The following is a 24,703-nucleotide window of genomic DNA, read 5'->3' as shown; positions in this document are numbered from 1 at the left end:
TAACATACCATCTCTTAACTCCCAGTATCCCGAGAGCTTCTTTAGTACCTGCCTACACATGGCAAGAATTGAAAAAGAGGTTTGACAAATGAAAAGATTTTTTCCAGCATTGATGCAAAATGACAAAATACCATCCATCAAAAATTGTATATACATACCTACATATCCTAGTTCTTCAGTCTACATTCTCTTTTATTTTTCTTACTGTTTATTATAAACATTTCTTAGCTTGCACTTGAGAAAAGAGACTATTTTACTTTAAATGTTTTTCTATGGCGTAGTCCACTGCTGGGCTTGTGACATAGTTTAATGGTTCAGCCTTAAAAATATACTTTAAACAGGGGGAACATGATCTGATAACATGAAACAAACTATTGCATGCTATTAAATACATCTTAAAATGCATCTGTATTTGTATCCAGTACCATCCCATGGTTACAAGAAATCTATGAATGTGGATAGAAACAGCATAACTACTAAAGGAAGGAAATCAATATTGGGCTTCCAAGTTTTCAAAATACTTCTGGGCACTGCCTCATTTGAGAGTAGGAAAGCAGAGGCTCAGGAAATAAGTGACTTGCTAATACTCAGAGCAAGGTGTTTATAATTCAAATACAATGTGCTCTGCATCATTCCACCTTCCTTACATTAAGCCAATATCCTCACGTTACCAGTTAAAAAAATTTTCAAGTGTGTATCTCAAACAAAACAGGTGTAACAAACAAAAAAGGTAGAAGAAAAAAAAAGTAGCAATGACAACCACAACTAAAACATTCAAGGCTGAAAACAAATGAAATGCAAATAAGCAACATAGGAAAGAGCAGCCAATGACCAGGAATCAAGAATCCTAGTCTAGCACTATAAAAACCTCAATGGGAAAACTAAGATGTTAGGGGTTTTGATCCAATGAGTGAAATAACCAGGAATTAGTTAATAGAAGACATCAAGTACTCAGGGATGGGAGTACAGACATAAATACAAGGGTTAGTATATATCAAAGATTATATATCACGGAAGACATAGATTAGTATATGGCAAATTAGTTTATATCAGAGAGGTAAGACTTGAGTGGGACCTTGAAAAACACATAGAGGCAGCCTAGCACAATGTTGACTTCAGACTATGAAGGAGCAGAATCATATTCAAAGCTCAGTTCCACCACTTGAGCAAGCTCCTTATTGGTAAATTTCATTTCCTCATCTGCAAAAGAAGGGTGAATTTCTGCCTCAAACGTATCTTGCAATTAGCACAGGGCCTAGTAAAAATAAGCTCTATAAATGAAGGTTCTCTCCTCTACTTCCTTGCCAGGCAGGAAGATGACATTTAGACCCAAGGCTATCAAGGTGCTTCCAAGACCTGTCAAAATACATTTTTGCCCAAAATAAAAGAAATTAGGTGCTGTTACAAGCTATTAAACAAAGACCAGCATTCATGCAACTCTGTTAAGATTCTAAATGAGACCAATTACAAATTAACTATCAACATATTCTACCCAAAACAGAAAAGAATGGGCTGTACATCTAACAGCAAGAAGCTTAATGTAAATAAATGTAAAAAGAACTGAAAACTTGAAACCAGTGAATCAAAAAATGTTTTCCCCCATCATTTACATTATTGTTGCTTCAATAACTAAAAGTGGTATAAAGAGGCCACATGACTGGTAGTTATTTTAGCACATTATACTACATTATAATTCATGAAACACAGCCATAATAGATACAAATAGGAGTTAACAAGAGATCTAATTGTAGCCCTTAAAATTGAACGCTGTGATAGAACCATTCTTATGGGTTATGGAAAAAAAAACAGAAAGCGTATAACAGCTCCTGAGGAAAAACAGCATATGAAAGTTAGTCTTATAAAGGGACAACTAACACAACTCATAGTAACACTTGAAGTATTTAAAGTCAAAGGAGAACTCTAAAAATTATCACCAGTTATAAAACATTTACCTTCACCTTCTACTAAGGAATACACTCAGGAATATTTGAAAAGTCAATGTAACTTGAGAGAGCTCCAAAGTCCTAAAAGTACAGATAACCTGAGAACTCTTATGAATTCTTAACAATGCATGAGAAAATCTAATAGAGCATTTGAAATAGACAGTTACTCAACAAAACCAGTAAGGCCCTTACAACCCACGGAAAACTTGGCTAACTTTAAGATACAGTATATCTCAAGCTGTACTATAAATTCATGGTGAAGAGCCTAAAATCTTTATACAGAGAAAAGATGCAATTGACCATAAACTATATGTAATAATACATTTGTGTGAAAAATATGTAAAAATGAGAAAATAATACTATCATTAAACAAGAAAGCATTAAAGACTGATGAAAATTCAATAGCTAGGGGGTAGGTTGAGACTGGATTGGGCACTTTTTTTTTAAGGACATTATAAGAGAAAACTAGAAAATCTCCTATAATAATGCTGAAGGCATCGTATTTAAATATACAAATACAAAGCCACATCAAAATTCTGGCTAGCTTATACTGGCAGAATGGAAAATTTAATCTACATCAAAGAGATTAAAGCAAGATCAGACATCCTTCTAGAAAGAGATGTTTTATAAAAAGGAAGAAAAGAACAATATGAAGAATGGACCAATGTGCTAACACCGAAAGGACATAGTTGAACTATGATTACTTCCAGATATATCCAACTGGAAGCAAACATAATTTCCAGTAATAAGATATCTCAATGGTACCAAACACTACTATTAAAAAGTTCTCATTGTATAAAGTCAAGCAAATGAAAAGACAAAGTTATACAAAAATATCATCCCACTAATCTATAAGAGAAAAAAGATTTAATAAAACAATATTCTCATCATTCACCAGGAAGGGAAATTCCATAAAAGGGTATTTTAATGGCTTACAAAATTCAGTCTATCTGAAAAAATAACTGAAAGATTTGTATCCAATGCCATGATCATCATCAGTTTACTGTTAGCTTCCACCTGTACATTTTCTTAAGTGAAAAATGAAAAACTGGTTGGTTTGTGTATCCACTAATGAAAAACTATGCAGAAGTGATCTGGCCAACTGAATAATATACAAAAAAATGTATACAGTTATGACAATTGATTGGACTAGCCACTAACATTGAATAAAAAATCATCAATTTCAAAAGATCAGGAAACCTAAACAGTGCAAGTCACAGACATAATATGCCTCACATCTTTAAAAAAGTTTTGTTACTGTAATCTTTAAAACTCTTTTTACAAAGACCTAATCCATAATTTCTAGTATCATTAGAACGAGTCAATTAATTATATCTTCAAGAATACTAATGTGGCCTTTAACTGAGTCCAATATTATAGCCAGAAGCGATTCTGGATTGTGTCTATTCCAACCTCCTTCTTCATAGTAATTAAAAGGTTATCCTGGATGTACTGGAACCTTAAGGACATTATCAATATGGTCAGGTATCATTCAGTAAATTATCAGTACAGTACTAATATAATATACTAATTAGTATCCAAGTAGCCTGAAAGAGTTTATGCTCCCCTCAAATGTCATTTTAAGGGCTAATACTGGAATTATATCAATAAAGGAGCTGTCACACAATTTTAAAAAGTTTAAGTGCAGTTACAATGATAAGGAAGTGGTTACACAGTCTTAAAAAAAAGTAAGATAAAGTATCAGCAAATTTACTGCTTTTCCCTAATGTCCTTGTTTCTTCTTACCAACTAAGCACATCCACTTATCAAATATAACTTATGCTACTATGGCTACATATGAGACAAATGACTCAGTCAAAAGCCTAGAATCTACAGATAAAAGCAAAAGCTGCCTCAATGCCCCCAAAATTGAGCCAATCACTATTATTACTAACATTTACTACTGTGAAGTTATTTAAATAAAGGAGGGACATACTCTACAACCTTCTGAAATGGATTAACAGTGCTATAAAGAAAACAAACATTCAGAAGGAGAGTACATTTAGATAGTGCAATTAATTGTACAAATGAATAAACTACAAGATTAAAAATCACTGTACAAAATTCACATATCACCAGCAACATATGCAAAACATCAAAATGTTAACTTTTAAACAAGAGTGTGAAATTTAAAAAGGCACTTCATGTAACAATGGAAATAGTATTTCTCTGTACATAGTAACTACAAGAAATCATATTGTCTCCACCTACATTTTGTCTAGTCAAGAAATAACATTTTTAAGAAAAAGTATTATTAGACACATCCCTTTTGAGAATACCAAATCTTTAAACTTGCAATTATTGCAAGGCCTCCTAGAAAACCTGTACGTATTAAAACATACAAGGTTGGCCTAATGGAGAATTTTGTCACAGGCTCTGCACATGGCAGGCACAATATGAAAACTTATTATCTGACTAATTATGAGTTCCATATGCTATTGGGGTTGTGTCCCTAGACAAAGTCCTCGTTTTTAGTTTTATAACACCATTATAATTCAAGTATGTCAGAGAAAAACTTTAAAATAGTAAAAACCAAACAGGTTAAGGATATTGTTTCTTCTGTCATCAGGACAGAAGCTACTCTATAGCTAAAAACAGTCCCAACTCCGTAGTATTTTGTCCCTATCCCCATTCAGTTGTCAAATGCCTTCAGAAGTGAGCTACTTGATCAATTCAATAATTTCCCAATACCTCTTTACTTTTAGGAAAATTCTCTGGAGAAGGTTGGACATATCAATTAGGAAGTGATAAAGCAATGTTTTTTCAGCTTTGTTACTGAGCAACATAACACAAGAGGAAGAGAATAGCAATGCTGTTTTAGAAATATTTAAGAAAGGAGGAGCTACAAAACAATGTAAATATAGTTAACACTATTGAACTGTACACTTGAAAATGGTTAAGGTGGTAAATTTTATATTGTCTTTTTCTAAACCACAAAAAAAAAATACAAAAATTACAAAGGAGGAGCATATTAAGCAGAAGTGCCAAAGCAATTTCAGAGAATCATACCTTCAAGCATCGTTTTTTTTTGGTTTGGTTTCTGGAAAATCAGAGTACCTCAAAGACCATCAAGTTTGTGACCCAGTATTTAATTCAGGGAAGGAGAGCAATGGAAAAGCAGGAGCAGTTTGAAGTAGCCTCAGCTAATTTAATATGCATGTACAGCCATATAGAAGTTTCAAGGTCTCTTTCTCTTCCAGTGACTAGTTCTTTCACAGAATAAACTATAGTCCCACGTCAATGGCACATGAGACTACTCAACTGGTATAGTAGAAATCATGTACTATAAAAATCTTTTTATGATTTCGTAGGCCCTTGTTTCTTTACAGGAAGATAATCAATGCTCTTCTAGAGTTCAATTTGAAAGACAGTTCCTATAGCACTGGCATGGACCTAAAAGAGTAGATGACTGTAGAAATATAGAAAAAATAAAGATAAATGTTAACTGTAGGTATGACTTAACCTACTTTGCAAGATGATCTCTATCAAAGACTGTAGCTTAATCTACAAACTGGACCAATACAGTATCCTCAAAGTATCTAACAAAATAACTCATTCCAAGTAGGGATATTTGCCACTTTAACCTCTACAGCACAAATATGTTTCTGAATATGGTTATGATGGGGAAGAATGAAACTCCAATAAACTACTGAAAAGTGGGGCACGAGAAAAACTGTCAATCACCACTGTGCAAGAACTATACCAAGAAATTAGAAACCACGTGAATCCTAGAACAGTTACATTCCATTAACAGTATACCCAAAATACTTGGATCAAGCAGATGAGAAAATGTAGATGTTTGACAAAGAAGTTACAAAATTATAAGTCTGATAAAAGAAATTTTTTTGACTGGCAAGTGAATAATAGTAGGCCATGTATCTAGATCCCACAAACTTGACAAGTGTCTCCATTCCTGAAGTCATGCTACGAAGACAAGGGCTCATATACAGTACAGCCACTGTCTTGAAATTAAAAAGAGCATTGTGGGACATATAATTGAGGTATCTGCTGCTAGTTCCAGGATGGTAGAGAAATCTTAATTGAACCAATTGGGAGCAAAAAAGTCAGTCATCTCTCATTGTAAGAGTCTGACTAGATTAAGGAACCAATAAACCAAGATATGTCTCTGAAGTCTTGATTTCAGATTTTAAGATATCGTTAATGGATATCATCATTTAAATAGATATCCAGAACCAGAAGTGCGTGATATTCTCTTTACTGCATCCACAGTTACACTCTAAGTCTTAAGGATTTCTCAGTAACATGGATTGATGGCATCCCTCTTTATTATAGTAAGAGGACTGGATTGTCAGGCATGTTTGGAATTCTTGCTCTTTTAAGAGTTCAGATTTGCATGCCTGGATGGTATGAGTAATATCCTTTATTTCCAGGGCACCAATGTATATTTTGGTGTATTATCTTTTTTGTATTTATAGTGTGACGAATTATCAAGCTCGGAAAAAGTTAAGTGTTTAGAAGGTGGGTTTGTTTTAGAAGGTCATCTTGGTGAAAGGTCCAGATTATCCTGACAGAACTCCATTACTGGGTCTCACAGTTTGATATGAGAGCTTGATAGGTCAAAGACTTATGAGTGATAACAGCAAAAAATTCCCTCATACGTAACTTGAAGTGGTGATGGCACGATAGCCATCAGTCTCAATGAAGATAGTTACTGTGAAATTTTTACAGAGATGTTACAGGTAGAAAAGTATCTTTCCAGCTGGTGCCGACAGTAGACCTGTGACGTCTAGTCATCTCACTAGAAGCAAATTGGATTTGGCAAAATTTCAATTCCAGTTCTAGATATACAGCTTCATGGTTGATTTTGAAGTCTCATAGAGCTTGAGAGTAGTATGGACCCCCAGTGAGTTGATCATCCTGATATAGACAGATTATAACAGATTTGTCATTTTGTGAAGATCTGACCAATGAAGCCAGAACAAGGAAGTACTGATGACCTAAAGACAAAAGATTTGCCTCTGTGTTAAACAGAGACCTAGTAAGTAGTAGGTTATTTCCAGGCCCAAAATCTGCTAGTCCTCAGTTTACCAGCAAGATTTTCCTGAGGAACAATCTTTATATTCTTCTTTAATCACAAGAGGATTCAAATTCCTGAGTATCTTCCTCTGGGCTTACTTTGAACCAGAAGTAATGGGTAAATCTCTGTCCAGCCCTACTCAGATGAAAAGTCTCTGCTGCTCATTTGGCCAATAAAAGATGATTATCTTTATTATATACTTCATTCCAAAAGTCTAGAATTTAAACATCAGCTGTGGTAATTCTAGACATTCATTCAGTTTTGGAGGTGACCTCCTACCTGTAAATCCTGTGTAAGTCAGGAAGACCAAATAAATACTTAGGATGCTGGATGGCTATACTGCTGAAATTCAGGCTACTAATTCTTGTACCCATGGCGTTCTGGAGATTCCCCTTTTTTTCTGTATCTATAGGGGTGATTTCGGGGTTTGTACCAATCCCCTTTGGAGTACCCTCTGTTGTGATAATGTACTTTCTGATCATGACTATAAAAATATCGATGTTGGTTATAGTATTTGCTGTGGTCTTTATAGTCATTTTCTTTTATACTGTTTTCTTCTGCAACAACAGCATTCACATCTTGTCCAAAGAGGGAAGTGCCATCAAAAGGCAAGTGTGAGATCTTCTCCTGGGTTTTCTTAGTGAGAGATGTAAGTCGGAGCCAGGCTTGCCTTCTGTAGTCTACTGCCATTGCCATAACTCTGACTACAGAGTCCATTATGTCCCTAGTAGTACAAAGCTGCCAAAGGCCTGCATCCATACCATCAGATATTATACATCTTGCTTTTCCACGATCAAATTCTGGGTCGTGGACCAGGTCCTCCATGTCTTCCCAGAGTTTACGCTGATATTGAGTCATATAGGCCATGTAGCTAGCAGCTCGGGCTGCAATGGAAGCAGCATGGTAGAATCTACAACCCATGACCTCCATTTCTTTTGAGGTAGAATCTAGAGGAGATGCTGTGCTTCCTCTTTTGCTATGCTCTAAAGCTTCTACAATGGGGCCCTCAGCTGGAGGATTTGGTTGGAAAGGAGAGGTATCCTTGGCCACAGGATATACCCTGTGTCCCATGAAAGAAGAAGGATGGCAATCAGCTGGGTCTTTAAAAACCTCAGTGGTAGCAATTCTTAGAAGAGGATGCAATGGAGGAACCAAACGTTTTTTAGAGGTCACATAATCAGGTTTTCCGTCACATGATTCTCCTTCAGACTGTAATGTTACTCTCTTTATAACACCTCTCTGTTCCATTCTCTTCAAAAGGCCTGTGAAACTAGTCTGACTGGGGTCAGCTGGCTGCCCTTTGTCATCAGCTGAAGGGGACTTGCAGTCAGCCTCTTCTTCAACTGTGGATAAGTTTTCTTCCTTGGAGGTGATGTCCCAAGGTACTGAGGAGTTCTCACTTGGCCTAGAATGATGAAATCTGAAACAACTCCTAGACTGAAGATCACGTATCACTCGGGACATCTCAGCCACTTGTGTCTGGAGATAGAGGATGGCATCCTGTCCATGCTGTGAAGATGAAGACTCTGGAGATAAATCCTCCTTGACCTCTGAAGAGACCAAAGATTCTTGGGGGACCAGAAGTGGAGATGAAGGCAGAGTCTGATAATTTTGTGATGACTTAAGTGTTTCTGTCTCAGAGATCTTAACATCTGAATTATTTTGATCATTTTTCTGGTTCTCCAATGGGTTCTCAACAGAAGAAGGTTGAGAAACTATCCTTTGTGGACTGCTGGTGCAACTCCCAGAGGAGTTGCTCTTTCCAATGGGAAGAGGAACACTGCAGCTAGAGCACATTTCTGGGCGATGATTCTCAGAGGATGGCACCTTAGACTCAGGCATTCTCTGGGTTATCCACATGAACAAGAAAACCAAGGAAGAAAAAAAAATGCTTTTAATATGTTAACTTTCAAGTGCAGAGATGCATGTCCAGTAAGTAGAATTCAATTTTTTAAATTATTATAATTAACAATGAAAGATGCAATCCACTACAGGTCAGCAAGGGGGTTCCCAGAAATCAAATCCACAAACTTCACTTTCCCAAAGACCCAATACCAATCACTGGCATTAACCTGGCACTCTGTCTCTGAAAAAAGAGAGTACAAACAAACCCAGTGGTGCCATCCTAGCTTGCTGCTTGGTCCCATGCCAGGATAAGAAAAAGTAGTGAGACCATTGGTGATAATGATTTTTTAAAAAAATCCATTTAACATATTTAAGTCAACAAGTAGGAGCTAATAACTGCAGAGAAAACTTGGGGAAAGTTTCAGAGAAAAAAATAGTTTCTTCTAAAAGTCCTCCATTGTAGAATCACTTTTAAACCCCTTTAATAAGTCTCTCATTCACTCTCCATGAATAACAAAACTTTCCAGTTGCAAATTCCTAATATATAGTTTTCAAGGCGCTTACATATATTTCTGTTACCTCATTTCATCCTCACAACAACCCTGTGAGGTAGGTACTATTCTTATTTGATAAAGAAACTAAGGTTAAAAAGTTACTTAATTTATCCAAAGTGACAGAATTAATAAGGAATAAAGCTGAGAATAAAACCTAGGTATCTTGATTCCAGGTCCAAGTCTCAATTCCCTACTATCACAAAACAAGAAGCTTCTGGTCACCTTGAACAAGAGCCAGGAATTCTCTAATCCATCAAGTAAATAACCTATCAATAGCAATTCGGGCTACAAATGAAAGACAAGACTGCCACAAAAAGCTCAGTTAATTTGGTTCTCAAAGTAAGGAAAGTATTAGCTTAGGGGTCAAACCCACATCCAAAAAAATCATATGTAAAAGAGAAAACTTTAAATATATGGGGGATAGAGGAGGTTAAAAGATATGACAACTGAAGTAATTTATCACCTATAACCCTTCCCCACATGCCATTTTCTAAAGGATCTTTACATATCTTTTCTTCCAAGATAAAACAAACTTTCTGTGGCCACATGGTTATAGATAAAAAGGATCCAGTTATATAGGGCACCTGAAGAGAGATAGGAAAGGAGAAGGACACAGGAGCCAAAAAGCTTGCAGTTTTTATTCCATTTCCCTTTTATCAGATATTACCTCCAAGGCTTAGAACTTCCATGTGTCATGTCATCCTTTCACATCCTCACTGAAAGACGGAGATATTCTGGGCAAAGACCTCCATGGACTACCTATCATGGCCCATTTTAACAGTAATGGGCCATTCTGTAAAGCACCAAACACAGTCACCCATGAGTTGATAACTCTCTTTCAAGAATACCTCTTAAATGACAGGGGTAAAGAAATGCAAATCCCATATAATGTACTTACATCACTATGAGAGGTGCTTGGCTCTTCATCATCACTGCTGACCAGATCAATGTATTCAAGAACAGGTCTCAATGGTCCTTCCTATGAAAGAATTGAGCAAATTCACAATTCATGAAGTTATTCAAACTAAACTAGCATTTAAAAGAATCATCTTTGTTGGGATTGGCAAGAATTCCTCTGAAGAGGATACCTTATGGCTGGCAGAAAATAATCAGAATCAGAATAAAGGCAAAGAAAAATATTCAGAGTATGTATTGGGTTGGCCAAAAAGTCTATTACATTTTTTCCATAAAATAAAACATTCACTTTTAATTTTCAATACTAACTTCATTGATTTGGATTATTTTGAGTATGCTGGCTATCTCCTGCTATTGATAGAGCAGGGGCCAGAAGTGCTGCTCAACATCTTCCAGTGCATAAGACAGCCCCACAGCAAAGATTATTTGGCCAAAATGTCAATAGTACCAAGAAACTCTGCAAACCACTTTTGACACATTCAGTCAGTCACAGCACCTTCCCCATACACTGCACAAATCTTTTTTGTGTTTCAGTTGCAGTTTTACCTTTCTTGAAATAATAATGCATAAAATATCAAAAATGTGTAACTTCTTCAATCTTCAATATTAAAATGGTTGCACAAAATTTCACCAATTTTAATAACTTTTTAAAAAAATGCATGCTGATATTACAGCTGTCACAATACAATCTAACAAAATTGTTTTGAATGAAGTTAAAGAAAACTAAGTGCTACTAGAGCAATCATATGGAAAAAATGTAACAAACTTTTTGGCCAACCGAATACATGAATAAGAAACGACGAGGCCTAGAAGAGGCTAATACCGGTGAGATTATTAGGACTGTGTCAATTCCTTGGGGAAAGGGTGAATAATACAGAAACAACCTATAAGGGCATAGATATTATGATCCAATGCTTTTCAAATGGAATGGGTATCAATGATTCGTTAGATATCCAAGCTTAAAATCCTGGAGTTCTCTGACCATTAGCTCCTTTTCATCTCCCACTTCTACAGATTCAAACACTAAACCTCATTCTTCTCCATCCTTTCTTTCTATCCATACTGACTCTATAATGAACCAGGCTTGGATGCTAGGCTTAAAAGCCTCAATTTTATTCCACACACAAAAGGGAATTAATAAATACTAAAATAGGAGTAACAGCCTTGACCAGTGTGGCTCAGCTGGTTGGACATCATTCCGCAAAGCAAAAGGTCACTGGTTCATTCGCAGTAAGGGCATATGCCTGGGTTGTGGGTTTGGTCCCTGGTAGGGGCATGTATGAGAGGCAACCAATCGATATCTATCTCTCTTCCTCCCTTCCCCTCTCTAAAAATACATGAATAAAATCTTTTTAAAAATTAACAAAAATAAAATGGTAGTAGCATTATTTGAGAGTTCTGCTTCAAGAAGATTAATGACATAAAGAAGTATAAGGAGTAGGGAAAGCAGAATAATTAATCAGTATAGAGACAAAATAATGTAGAACTAAAATAGTGACGATAACAAGAATAGTGTTGTGGTGCATATACGAGAATAGTGCATGGTATAATGAGGGAAAAAAACACTGGCAATACAAAATGAAACCCCAACAATAACCAGAAATCAAAGTGGCATTCAAGTTTTCAAGTTTGGGTGACTAGAAGGATACTAATGCCATAAATATAAATTTGGAATACAAAAACACAAAGCTGATATTCTTTTGCATATGATGATTTGATATGCTAATGGTACACAGAGGTATTTGGCAGAGAGCTGGAAATGCAGGCCTGTAATCTGGATGTATGAACATAACTGAGAATAGAAATTTGGGAATGGCTCCCCTAAAAGACTATTAACTCTAGTTTTAAATTGAAACTATGTTGTTGCTAAGGAATAAAGTGAAGAGCAGAAGAGATTCCAGAAGGCTCTTGAGGAAATGCTGGAATTTTAGGATTCAAGGAAGAAGGGCCTTGAATAGTACCTAATACTATTATGATCCTACCCCACCGTCATCAGCTTTATTATGTGATTTACCATCACATAATAAAAAAATTACTTCAGTTGTCATATCTTTTAACCTCCTCTATCCCCCATATATTTAAAGTTTTCTCTTTTACATATGATTTTTTTGGATGTGGGTTTGACCCCTAAGCTAATACCCTCTCTGGGGATAGATCACCAATTTTAATAACTTTTTAAAAATATGAAGCTGATTATGTGATTATGTGAAGCATATGATGGTGATCTAAGCTAGTACCCTCTCTGCCTTTAAGTAGGAAATCAGAGATTGGAAAAGGATTGGAGAATTTATAAACTCAAAGAAGCTAAAGATAGACTAAACCTCAACAAAAAGTTATCAATGTTAAATGAAGCCAAAAACACCAAAAAAAAAAAAACCCACTGAATCTGGCAACAGATTTTAAAATGCCTTTGAGAGAGCAACTGTCAGGAAAATAGTGAGTATAGAAGCCATTCTAATTTAAAAATTGAGTAGAAAATAAGGCAGTAAAGGACATGAGTAAAGAGTATTTCTTGAAAAAAAAAAATCTAGTATGTTGAGAACAAGAGAAAGGAACACAGGAGGAGAATATGGCTGAGGGAAAGATTTCTTAAGATACAGAAAACTGACTGTTGGCAAGCCAAAGTGTTTAATTCAGTGGAAAAACTAACATAAAAAGATTAGAGTCTGGAGACAGAAGCTAAGATCTAGTTAAAGACCCTGAAAGAAGCATCCAGTCTCAAAGATAGCTTGTTTCTCTCACTAGGCTAGTTTCTCTGCAGGCAAATTGCTCACCTTGCAGGTAGTGATCCTGCCACTATAAGATACAACCAGAAAGCAAAACTTCTGGGCAGAAATCATGAATAAAGTAACTGGGATTTTTGCCTAAACTGTAAAAATGCAAGTTTAAAAAAGAGAAAAAGAAAACAGATATTCTCCAATGTGTGGTCAACAGAGATGCATCACCTACTTTAAGACTAAAATCTAATTATCAAAATCATGTTAATCTAAGAAGAAAGCAGAGGAGTTAAAAACAGCTTCTACTGTTCATGTAATTACCTGAGTTTACACTCTTCAAGAAATATGCATTAGATAATTTTATTATATACCCACAGAAATAGCACACTAAGAAAGTCCCCAGGTTACCAGAAATACAGAGGTAGAGGTAGAACTTTCATGAACAGATAGTAGGTACAGAAACAAGGGAGATGAAAGAAAGTATGTAATAGGGCACAACGTAAAATGCAAAATGGGCAGGAAAAAAACAGAATAAGGACACTGGCCACAAACAGGATTAAAAAGTAAATGTAGAAATAGTATAAGGGGCAGGATTAAAAACAGATGAAAGAAGACTACCAGAAATGTGTTATTGGAATGAACCGTTAGAATGATACACACAACTAAACAATGGCAACTTCATATAATTCACACAAAGTAAGAAGATAAAAAGAATCGATGTAGGAAATCTAAAAGTGAGAAAAGGCAGGAGTCAGTTAGAATATTTATTATTCACTGAACAAATAATTACGAAGTTATAAGTGCCAGAATGGTAGAAAGAGAGATAAGGGTCTGAGACTTCCAAAAAGGCAAAGAGGCTGAGTGGAAAAATAAGAGAAGTATCCTAAAGGAAAATATTATTTTATAAACAAATACTCTACATTTCAGCTAATTTCCACAGTGGATATGGAAAAACTTACCCCATAATAAGGCAGTCAAAACATTTCACTACTGCATTTATTTTCCTATTAATCGATAACATTTGTCATTGTGTCCTGTACAGGGACTATGCTAAATTATTCATGCACTTGATTTTATTTAATCTCCACAATTACCTGACAAGGTAAAATACTGAATTACTATTATCCCACTTAACAAATGTGAAAACTAGGTGAGGTATACCTGGTTCTCTAAACATATAATTGTGTAGTCAAAGCAACTGAGGTATTAAAAATATACATATATGTACTATTTTTATTTTTTAAATACTTTATTTTTAGAGAGAGAGGAATGGAGAGAGAAAGAGAGGGAGAGAAACATCAATGTATGGTTGTCACTTGCACCCCCTACTGAGGACCTGGCCTGCAACCCAGGCATGTGCCCTGACTGGGAATTGAATCAGCGACCCCTTGATTTACAGTTCAGCACTCAATCCACTGAGCCACATCAGCCAGAGCTATATGTACTATTTTTAAATCATGCTTATTACCTAAGTTTCTGAGATAAGACACTTGTCAATAAGACAAAAAGGACTACCTGCTATTATCCCCAACTCAGAGTAATTCAGAACAGTAAAAAATAAGTTAACTCCCCTAAAAAAATAATGTTTATAATACAAACACTGAGAAGAAATAAGGTCTCATATTTATATTGACTGCTCATATCCTAAATAACTATAAATGCAGGTGGTCCTCCATTTACAAGGTATTTTATTTGAATTTACTCCATTTATCAACTAGTAAACCCTCATTTTCATCTCCTCTATACCAATAACAAAACCAAAGGATTCTACTTCCAAGGCCACACAGTTTAGGGGCAGGAATACAGACATAAGCAAAACAGATCAGGAACACAGCTGTATTAATTAGATTAAGTTTTTTAAAAAATTAAGTAAAGCCCTGGCTCGTGTAGCTCAGTGGATTGAGGGCAGGCTGCGAACCAAAGCATCGCAAGTTCGATTCCCAGTCAGGGCACATTCCTGGGTTGCAGGCCATGGCCCCCAGCAACCGCACATTGATGTTTCTCTCTCTCTTTCTCCCTCCCTTCCCTCTCTAAACATAAATAAATTAAAATCTTTAAAAAAAATCTTTAAAAAAAAAGTAGTTCTTAAAAAAAATAAGTAAAAAAAGGTTTCATTCGTTATTAGAACACTAATTCTCATACCAAAACATCAACTGCTTACTAATTGAAAAGTGATGCCAATATACTAAGATATAGGATACAAAAATTTTTTTTACTCCAGTCTAAAACAAATATGGATTTAAGAAGATGCAAAAACCTAATCTAAAACCTGATATAATTCATTTTTTTCCATATAGAGAAGTTAGGGGCACAGTTTACTTCTGCAGTCTTGCTCAGTTCTAAAATTTCAAATGGTTCCCAATCTCCCACTGTAAGTTCATATTTAGTCCACAATTCAAGATCTATATATCTGGACCATCATTCTTTCCTCTCACATTAAAAAAAAAAAAAATTTTATTCACCAGAACTACACAAATCCTGCTTTCCCAGTTGATGTCTTTCCTTATTTCTTCTCAAAATGACATTTTAAATACATATGAATACTAAATGCTATTTATGCCAAAGTAATAAACTGAAAGTCTTTTTTTTAAAGCACCATGTTCTTTTTATAAAAGAACTTTGTACTTACTAGAACTATTTACATAGTTCTCATCTACTTCATCTCCCACACTGAAATACTGATATTTTTGGGTAGAATATATTTCCAATTAATATTTATAGCTCTACTGTACTTAATTCATGACTTTGCATATTATGAGCTCCAAATTCTTTTTATTAAATTCATTACAATCCTAAACACCCAAACAAAGGATACCCTAATTTTTTTTTTTTTTTGCCTATGACCCATTCTACTGCAGGTAAAGTATTACCATTTGACCTATGTGCTCAGGTTATTTATAAAATTATACCTTAATTTCCTTTATTCTTTTCACATGTTCAATGATTCTACAATAAACTAGTAATCTTAGCTGAAACCTAAATCTCAGGTGCTGTTCTCAAGATTATAAGCTGCCTCAGCAGTTTTAAATAGCTTTGTTTCCAGAGTAGCACTGAAAAATCACATCATCAAGCTCTTAGCTTAAACAGTTTTTGGGAGTCTATTAAAATATCCACTTTCAAAGAAAGACACAAAGATGGTTGAATAAAGAGTTGTATTACTAAACAGAAAATGAGAGAAAAAGATCTAAATGAAAAGTTCTTGTCATGGTAACATTCTGTTTCTTGATTGGAGCTGTTTATACAGGTGTATTGGCTTTGCAAAAATCAAACAGTTCTCTTATGAATTGTGTTCTATTTTACATTTTAATAAAATATTGGGTTGGCCAAAAAGTTCATTTAGTTTTTTCCATAAACTAAAAGACACATTTTTCATTTTCACCAGTAACTTCATTGATTTGGATATTTTGAGTATGCCAGATATTTCCTGCTACTGGATTCGGGTGGGTAGAGGCCAGGGGTGCTGCTAAGCATCTTCCAATCCATAAGACAGCCCCATGGCAAAGAATTATTTGGCCAAAATATCAGTAGTACCAAGAAACTCTGCAAACCACTTTTGACACATTCAGTCAGTCACAGCACCTTCTCCATACACTGCACAAATCTTTTTTGTGTTTCAGTTGCAGTTTTACCTTTCTTGAAATAATAATGTATAAAATATCAAAAATGTGTATCTTCTTCAATCTTCAATATTAAAATGGTTGCACAAAATTTCACCAATTTTTATTCTTTTTAAATGTACAATGATATGACAGCTATCACAACACAATCTAACAAATCTTGTTTCAAATGAAGTTAAAGACAACTAAATACTACTACCGAAAAAAAGTACCAAATTTTTCAGACTGTAAGGTGCACTGGACCATAAGACGCACCTAGGTTTTAGAGGAGGAAAATAGGAAAAAAAACTTTGAAGTAAAAAAATGTAGTAAAATACCTAGTAACATAAATAACATAGGCCGCCCCTCCGCCCCCACAGCGAGCCAGGCAAGCGATATTCAGACTATAAGATGCATCCCCACTTTCCTCCCAAATCTGGTGGGGAGTTGTGTGTGGGGGGGGTGTTTTATAGCTGAAAATACGGTAACTGACTTTTTGGCCAATGCAATATAAACAAAAAGGGTTATTTGAACCTGTACATTTATATTTATCCTTTCTTTCAGCATGCTATTTAGTTTCAGATTCTGTATTTTGGAAACCACAGAAAGACTGCTGTGCACCATGTGGACTGAAGATGACAAAATGTAATTAACAGCAAACTAAGAAATCCAAACCAGAGTAAATCCAGAAATGACATCATAATGGTCTTTTTGTATCTGAATAAATCTTAAGCATTATCTTTATTGGATAAGAGTTACCTGGAGGAGTTAAGTATAAGATTAGGTGACAGAAAGAAATAGAAGGTTCCATCTCTAACTGTATTTTGAAATGGAATTAAGGTATCATTGTCATTTAAGTGTTATCACTAAAAAGACAGAGGGGATGTTTTTAATAGGTTTCTTCTAGGATTATAATTGCACTTGATACATATAATTCATTTCTCCATGTGGAACTATCAAATCTCCCAACCTATACTAGAAAACTGGGATAAATATAAAATGTTGTATCAACCTCGACAAAACACTGGTTGCATGTTTTTTATTCCAGATGCAAAGATTAACAAGTTCTCTATATTTAAAATAAAATTTCAAGAACATTTTTAAACTTCTAATACAAACTTATATTAGTTACAAACTACAATTTTTCATTCTAGAGCACAAAAAAATATATATTATTTTCCAAATCTTATTTTAGTAAATTCCATCTGTGTCTTTCAAACTAAGACATGTGGCTCATAAAGAAGTATGTCATTCTTACTTATATTTATACAAAATATCAAGATATTATCGAATATATCAATATTCAGGAAGAACCTGAAATATCTGTCAAGAGCCATGGAATCCTGTTACCAAACATACTTCAGTCTACAGTGACTAAAGGGGCAGGATACAATTCTTCTAAGTACACCCCCCACCCCAAAACCTTAAAAGTTTAAAATGAAAAAGAGTGCCCTATACACTAGCATTGGAGAACAAGGCACAAAATGATCTTGTGAAAGACTCCTACATAAACCCATTAAAGCACAATACAGTAATGGATCACCAAAATGGACCTAATGTTGGGATACTAGATAACACTGTTTAATAACTACTTTTACTAAGTTGTCCCAAAATGAATACAAATACATATCAGATGCTGTTAAATAAAAATTACACACCTAATAGCAAACCTCAACTATAGTATTCAGAATAGTTTATAGCAAAGGTATTATCTCGGTAAAATACTACTTTACCCATATTACTTTATTCTTTGTTACAGTGTAACAAAGCTGTACTTTAAAGCAGGGGAATCAAACTCATTTTCACAGGGAGCCACATCAGCCTCATAATTGCCTTCAAAAGGCCAAATGTAATTTCAACTACTTAACAGTTAAGGAGTTAAATTTATACAGTCCTAAAATTATTTCGGCCCTTTGAAGGCAACCTCAAGGCTGATGTGGCCCCTGGTGAAAATAAGTTTGATAACCCTGCTTTAAAGTATACTTGTTATACTTTAAAAGTTTTGGGTGAAAATCATCCCAAAATACATCATACCCACTATTTCCCTAAATCAATGCTTTACAAAGAGTGGTCCAGAGACTCGTCTGTCCTTGTATTTTTCCAAAATAAAGATTCCTAGGCCCACATTCAAATTCTGTAGATACAGAGTGAGGCTTAGGAATCTACACTTACTAATGCCTGAAAACTGTCTCCAAAGAAATAAAGTCAGAAAATACTATATAGTAAATTCCTGGTAATGCAAGGACCTTCACTACGAACACCAATTGTTGTACTATGCTGTAACATCATGACCTCAGGGATTAGTGAGACCTTCAAGCCATCTGCCTCCACATTATGGAGCTGCGTAATCCTCAGGTTTTGAGTTCTTACAACACCCCTATTTTCTACATACTTCCTCATCATTAGCTGTCCCTTCTCCCTCACCTGTGTCTCTTCTCAGAAGACACTCTTGCCCCATTTCAATACACAGTCTCAAGAGACCAGAACTTTGTGTAGACGGAGTATAAAATGGCTCTGCAGGAAGGTGTGAGAAGAGTGATTAAGCTGCAACATGTACTTAACCAACAGTCCTTGTGATGGCTGTTGCGGCTGCTCAGAACCTTCTTTGGGTCCATTTGCTAATCCTGTGCCATGCTCCACACTGTCTAGTACCTTAGACGAGCGAACATATTTGTTGGATGATGAACGAACAGGTGAGGTGTAGTCTCGTAATCGCTTACCACGCAGGCTTTGACTCTGGGAAAAACCCAATCATTGCTACTTACACAAACAAACTGAATGTCATCTTCATTTTCATCGGTTGTGGACTCAGTTGCCTCAGGCCCAGCTGGAGGAACGGATTCTATTATCTACAAAAATAAGCCAAAACATGCTTATCTGTACAGCCACAAATTTGCAGGAAGAGATGTTCTCAGAAAGGACGAGCTTTAAAGGAAACTGACGGCACAATTCCACACAAACCAGACTAAGAACAGAATTCGATGGAGTTGGATTATGCCTCTGCATACGTGGAGCTGCATGGACCAGACAGCGAAAGCCAGTTACTGGCTTCTCAGGATTTCCCCATCTGCGGAGAACGAAGGATGCAGGCTCACTATCGAACAGCAAGCCTGCCCGCCAAGCAGCAGCAACAAGAAACTCAGAGCTGGTGCTGGGGCCCGGGGGCGGCTGGGCGGCCATTGTTTCTGCTAGCTCCTGGCTCAGACCAGCACCGTTCCCAACGCCAAGCTCGGCCACAGACGCTGAAGGTATCGCCCCTCTGCTGCAGCTGAGCACCAGGCCTCACACCCAACAAAATACAAAACGCTTCGTGCTTCTCCTACTCACCTCCGACCCAGGGTCTCCCATTTCTCCGACGGCCTAACTGACAGCACCGCTGCTCCTGCTGTCCCTGCGGCCGCCGCTGCTGTTGTCCCCGCAGACACGGCTACCGCCACGACCTCCCTTCCCGCCGAGCACCGCTTCGCGCTGCCGTGACCCGCCCCTGCGTGAGCGCTGACGCCGCCTGACGCTGCTAGCGGAAAAGAGGTACAAACCCACTTCAGAAGGAGGAGCAGCCAGCTCTAGCCCGATTTCCTCCGGAGCCTCTTTCCCACAGTCCCCACCCTCCCCAAACCGCGAAGGGCTCTGGGAGTTGTAGTTCTCTTAGCGTCCGTGGACGCCCAAGAATCGGTGGAAAAGAGCGAGAAAGTACCCGAAGGCACACAGCATGCCTTTCGCCATGGTGACATCACAGCAGTTCAGCCGAGCGGTGGGTGGGCTAGGTACTGTTTAATAGAGAAGGGCGGGGACGTGGATGTGAAGAAGGTTTCCAGTTGGATTTTGTTCGCTTGTGGGCTTAAAGGCAGTGTTGGGCACTACTCAATTTTTTTTTCTTGTCTTTTTTGTTTGTTTGTGTGTTTGTTTAACGGAGGGTCAGGAATGTAGAGTTTTAGCTGAACTGTAAGATCAGAAAAGAAATCTGTTGTGTCTTTGCTCAACTGCTCTCAAGCTTCAGTCTCCTAGACATAGCTTGTATTAATACAACCTAAGAAGAAAATTGAAGATCAGATCTCCAGTCTCCAGGTTAGCTTGAAGAAAACTGGCAAAGTTAGAGCGCCCAGGGCCCAATAGGACAGGAAGCCAAGGCCTAGCTAACTTTATCACTAAGCCCTAGACCCGTGATACTAACATGTACTTTTAAAAGATGTTCTCATTACCATTGTAAAATAAAATAGTTGACCTTTTTACAAGGTTCAGACGCAGAAAGCAGTCTCTATAAAATAATTCACTCATGTTCAACTACGTATGTGTTTTTAATATTTTTTCACTTAACACCTTACCAAAAAAGGTCTTTTTTTACACTCCAACTGCCAAAGGTTTTGAAAACAATTCGAATTGGAAAATTATTTTAAATCTTAGATTCCTATTTTTATCTGTATATATGCAAACCTATGTCACATGACCAACTTATCTATGCTTGCAGTAATTATTGCTTTACTATTTGATATTTTCTGCATTTCCTTCAAGTGTTTTATGACTTCAGTTGCTTTTCTCCCTAGTCAGTTTGAGAAATTTAGGGGCAAACTGATGAGAAACCTGCCTATTGTGTTCTTCAAAAGCTGTATGTAAATGTCTAAAACTTTTAAATGTGTAGGTAAAAATTGTATTTAAGTTTCTCTTAATGTGCTGGTCAAAATTCAGTGAACATTTACTTGCCAGGTTACAGGTAGGAGGAGCCCACTAGTAAAACTCTTGGAAAGCAAGTATTATGTGACTAGAGTCCCAAAATACTCACATCCTTCAATTCAGGTGTTGTCATTGCAAGGATTTATCCTGAGGACATAATTTAACATAATTTAATCTGTAGGAAAGCTTTATTTAAAATATTCATCACAGGTTTTTCCTACAATAGCAAAAATGGGAAAACATCTAAATGGGAAAAGGAATGGTTCAACTTTGGCATGTACTCTACCAGTAAAACAGTATGAAATATTTTTACCATTGTTGAAAATGTTTAGCAAAAATTTCTAAAAGCATATTTCTCAAAAATGCAAGATACATATAATATGATGAGAATCAAGTAAAATTACCAAGCAAACCATTCCAGAAATAGGAAACCTACTTAAATAGAAATAATTTTCTCTAGGTAGCTGGACTATAAATTTGTAAGAAAATCCTTTGAAACCTTCTAGCAGATTTATCAGACATGCCTGTTGTTCCCACAAAGCCAGGTTTATTTAGGTTCATGTAGCGAAAGACAACAAACCATAGGCAAAGCCTGGGAGTCTCTCAATCCTAGGACATTTAGAAAAGATTGGGCTGGATGACTTTAAAGCCAGTTTTTGAAGAAGGGAACTGGTAGGGAAGGAGCAGAGGTGTTTGTCGATTGGTTCAGGATTCAAGATGGAGAGTTAACTATGAGGACATTTTTTTCATGTTTTACTTAGGATGCAGATCCATTATTTTGCTTTATGAGGTAAGATCTTTTCTCTCTCCCTCTTAGTATAGTTTTTTGATTATGATATTACAGTGGTCCCACTTTTTCCCCCTCTGCCCCCCTCCACCTGGTATCCCCCTTTTGTCCAACAATCTGTCCCCTGCCTCCCTCAGTTCATGTCCATGAGTCATGCATATAAGTTATTTGGTCTCTTCATTTCATATACTATTTTTAACATACCCCTGCCTATTTTCTACTTACAAATTATGCTTCTTAATCCCTGTACCTTCTTGCCCACTTTTCCCCCTCCCAGCTGATAGCCCTCCAAATGATCTCCATATGTATGAATCTGTTCCTGTTCTGGTCGATTGTTTTTGTTTTTAAGTTAAGTTGTTGCTAGTTACAAGTATATTTTTTTAATGTTCATAGTTTTGATCTTTTTTTTAAATAAGTCCCTTTAACATTTCAGATAGTAATGGTTTAGTGATGATGAATTCCTTTAGCTTTACTTTGTCTGGAAAGCACTGTATCTGCCCTTCCATTCTAAATGATAGCTTTGCTGGGTAGAGCAACCTTGGTTGTAGGTCCTTGCTTCTCATCACTTGGAATACTTCTTGCCAGTCCCTTCTTGCCTGCAAATTTTTTTTTGAGAAATCAGCTGATTAGTCTTATGGGAACTCCTCTGTAGGTAACTCTCTGCCTTTCTCTGGCTGCTTTTAAGATTCTCTCTTTATCTTTAACCTTTGACATTTTAATTATGATGTCTCTTGGTGTGGCCCTCTTTGGGTCCAAGTTGTTTGGGACTCTCTGTGCTTCCTGGACTTGTATGTCTGTTTTCTTTGCCAATTTAGGGAAGTTTCTTTCATTATTTTTTCTTTTTTTCAAAGATTTTATTTATTTATTTTTAGAGGGGGAAGGGAGGGAGAAAGAGAGAGAAACATCAATGTGCAGTTGCTGGGGGCCTTGGCCTGCAACCCAGGCATGTGCCCCAATTGGGACTCGAATCTGCAACACTTTGGTTCACAGCCCACGCTCAATCCACTGAGCTACGCCAGCCAGTGCTCTTTCATTATTTTTTCAAAAAAGTTTCCAATTTGTTGCTCTTCCTCTTTTCTTTCTGGCATCCCTATGATTTAGATGTTGGCACTTTTGGAGTTGTCCCAGAGTCTTCTTATACTCTCTTCATTTTTTCAAATTCTCATTTCTTCTTTCTGTTCTGGTTGAATGTTTATTTTTATGTTCCAAATTGTTGATTTGAATCTTGGCTTCCTTCCCGTCACTCTTGGTTCCCTGTTGATTTGTTTATTTCATTTACTGTAACCTTCATTCCTTCACTTTTGGTTTTTCCATACTCAGTGTATTCTGTGAGCATCCTGATTACCAGTGTTTTGAACTGAGCATCTGATAGGTTGGTTATCTCCATTTCATTTAGTTTTTTTTCTGGGGTTTTGCTCTGTTCTTTCATTTGGGCCATATTTCTTTGTCTCCTCAATTTGGCAGCTTCCCTTTGTTTGTTTTTGTGTATTAGATAGAGCTGCTTTGACTTCCTATCTTAGTATACCTGTTAAGTTGTATGGGGAGGAGCCTTAGGTATTTGCCAGGGTGGGCAACCCACTTCAGCACTTTGTGGCTCTACATGGTGGGAGGGGTTGGAGAGGAGACAATGCTGCTGCTTGGCTTCTGGAGGTTTGCCCAGCATTCTCCCCATTTCCAGTCACATCACCCACTCCCCATATGCAATTGGCACCCTTCTAGCTGCTGCCCTGGTGATTTACAGACTGGGTGGGTTTCTGCACATTCTAGGTATGTGTAGGCCCATTAAATGGACTCTCCTGAGAAACTGGCAGTTTCTTCCACCACCCCAAGCCCCTTTGGTTTTTATAGCCAGAAGTTTTGAAGCTTTATCTTCCTGGTGCTGGAAACTGGCTGTGCAGTCTGGCCTGCAGCTGAGATCACTCACTCCCATGGTAACTTTCCTGATTTTTGTCTATCACACGTGAATGTGGGACTGCCCGTTCCACCACCATCGCTGCCTCTCTACACCACACTGTGTCCTCTCCACCCTGAATTCCATGACTGTGTCTTTCCTCCATGGCTCCACCCCTCTTACCTATTTGGACAAACATGGTTTCTTTAACTCCTTGGTTGTTGGACTTCCATACGGTTCAATTTTTTGGCAGTTCTGGGTGTTTTTTGTTTTCAGATTAGTTGTAATTCTTGTGGTTGCATGAGGAGGCAAACCACGTCTCCATCTTGACCAGAAGTCTCTATGAAGTAAGATCTTGAAGGGAGCTCATCATTGGATTTGAAAACCACTCTAATTTAATTGTCTTAGATTTGTCCTAAGCAATATCATAACAGATTTCCCAATCTACATTAGAGGCATTATGTTGATATTCTTTCTTCAACTCATTATGTAACAAAGAAGTAATAACTTCAACTTTTGTTTTCATCAGTTTTCTATTGACTTTCTTGCTGTTCTTGGTGGAGGATTATTTATAGAAACATCTGTGTGAACACTGGCTTCACAGCAGGATTTAAGATTCTAGAGACCAGGTTCTTGCTAAGGGAATGTATCAATAAGGCTCAAGCCTCATTAGGAATCATTATCCAATATTCCTAAATCTCAAAAAAAAAGAGAAAGTATGGCTAACATGAGCCTGTAACTTACTTAAG

General features: G+C 36.7%; 1 protein-coding gene across 3 annotated transcripts in view; it reads right to left on the bottom strand.

Moving 5' to 3' along the window:
• ZNF451 (zinc finger protein 451) overlaps window positions 1-20,102 on the bottom strand; it is an 80,817-nt gene extending 60,715 nt beyond the window's left edge. For 2 of the 3 annotated variants that reach the window (XM_045844227.1, XM_045844226.1), the window contains exons 1-3: window positions 19,936-20,102; window positions 19,374-19,457; window positions 10,279-10,359 (exon numbers count right to left, since the gene is read on the bottom strand). In XM_045844227.1, the coding sequence (XP_045700183.1) occupies window positions 10,279-10,359; window positions 19,374-19,457; window positions 19,936-19,956 (186 nt within the window). In that variant the 5' untranslated portion in view covers window positions 19,957-20,102. Of the gene's footprint in view, window positions 1-1,578; window positions 8,827-10,278; window positions 10,360-19,373; window positions 19,458-19,935 lie in introns of those variants that run through there. The other variant, XM_045844228.1, reaches the window with a different exon arrangement.
• Between the last annotated feature and the right edge of the window lie 4,601 nt (window positions 20,103-24,703).

The sequence above is a fragment of the Phyllostomus hastatus genome, unplaced genomic scaffold (genome assembly GCF_019186645.2).
Source record: "Phyllostomus hastatus isolate PE091 unplaced genomic scaffold, TTU_PhHast_1.1 phas_contig_40, whole genome shotgun sequence".
Classification (NCBI taxonomy): domain Eukaryota; kingdom Metazoa; phylum Chordata; class Mammalia; order Chiroptera; family Phyllostomidae; genus Phyllostomus; species Phyllostomus hastatus.
This window is presented reverse-complemented; position numbering and strand designations above follow the sequence as displayed.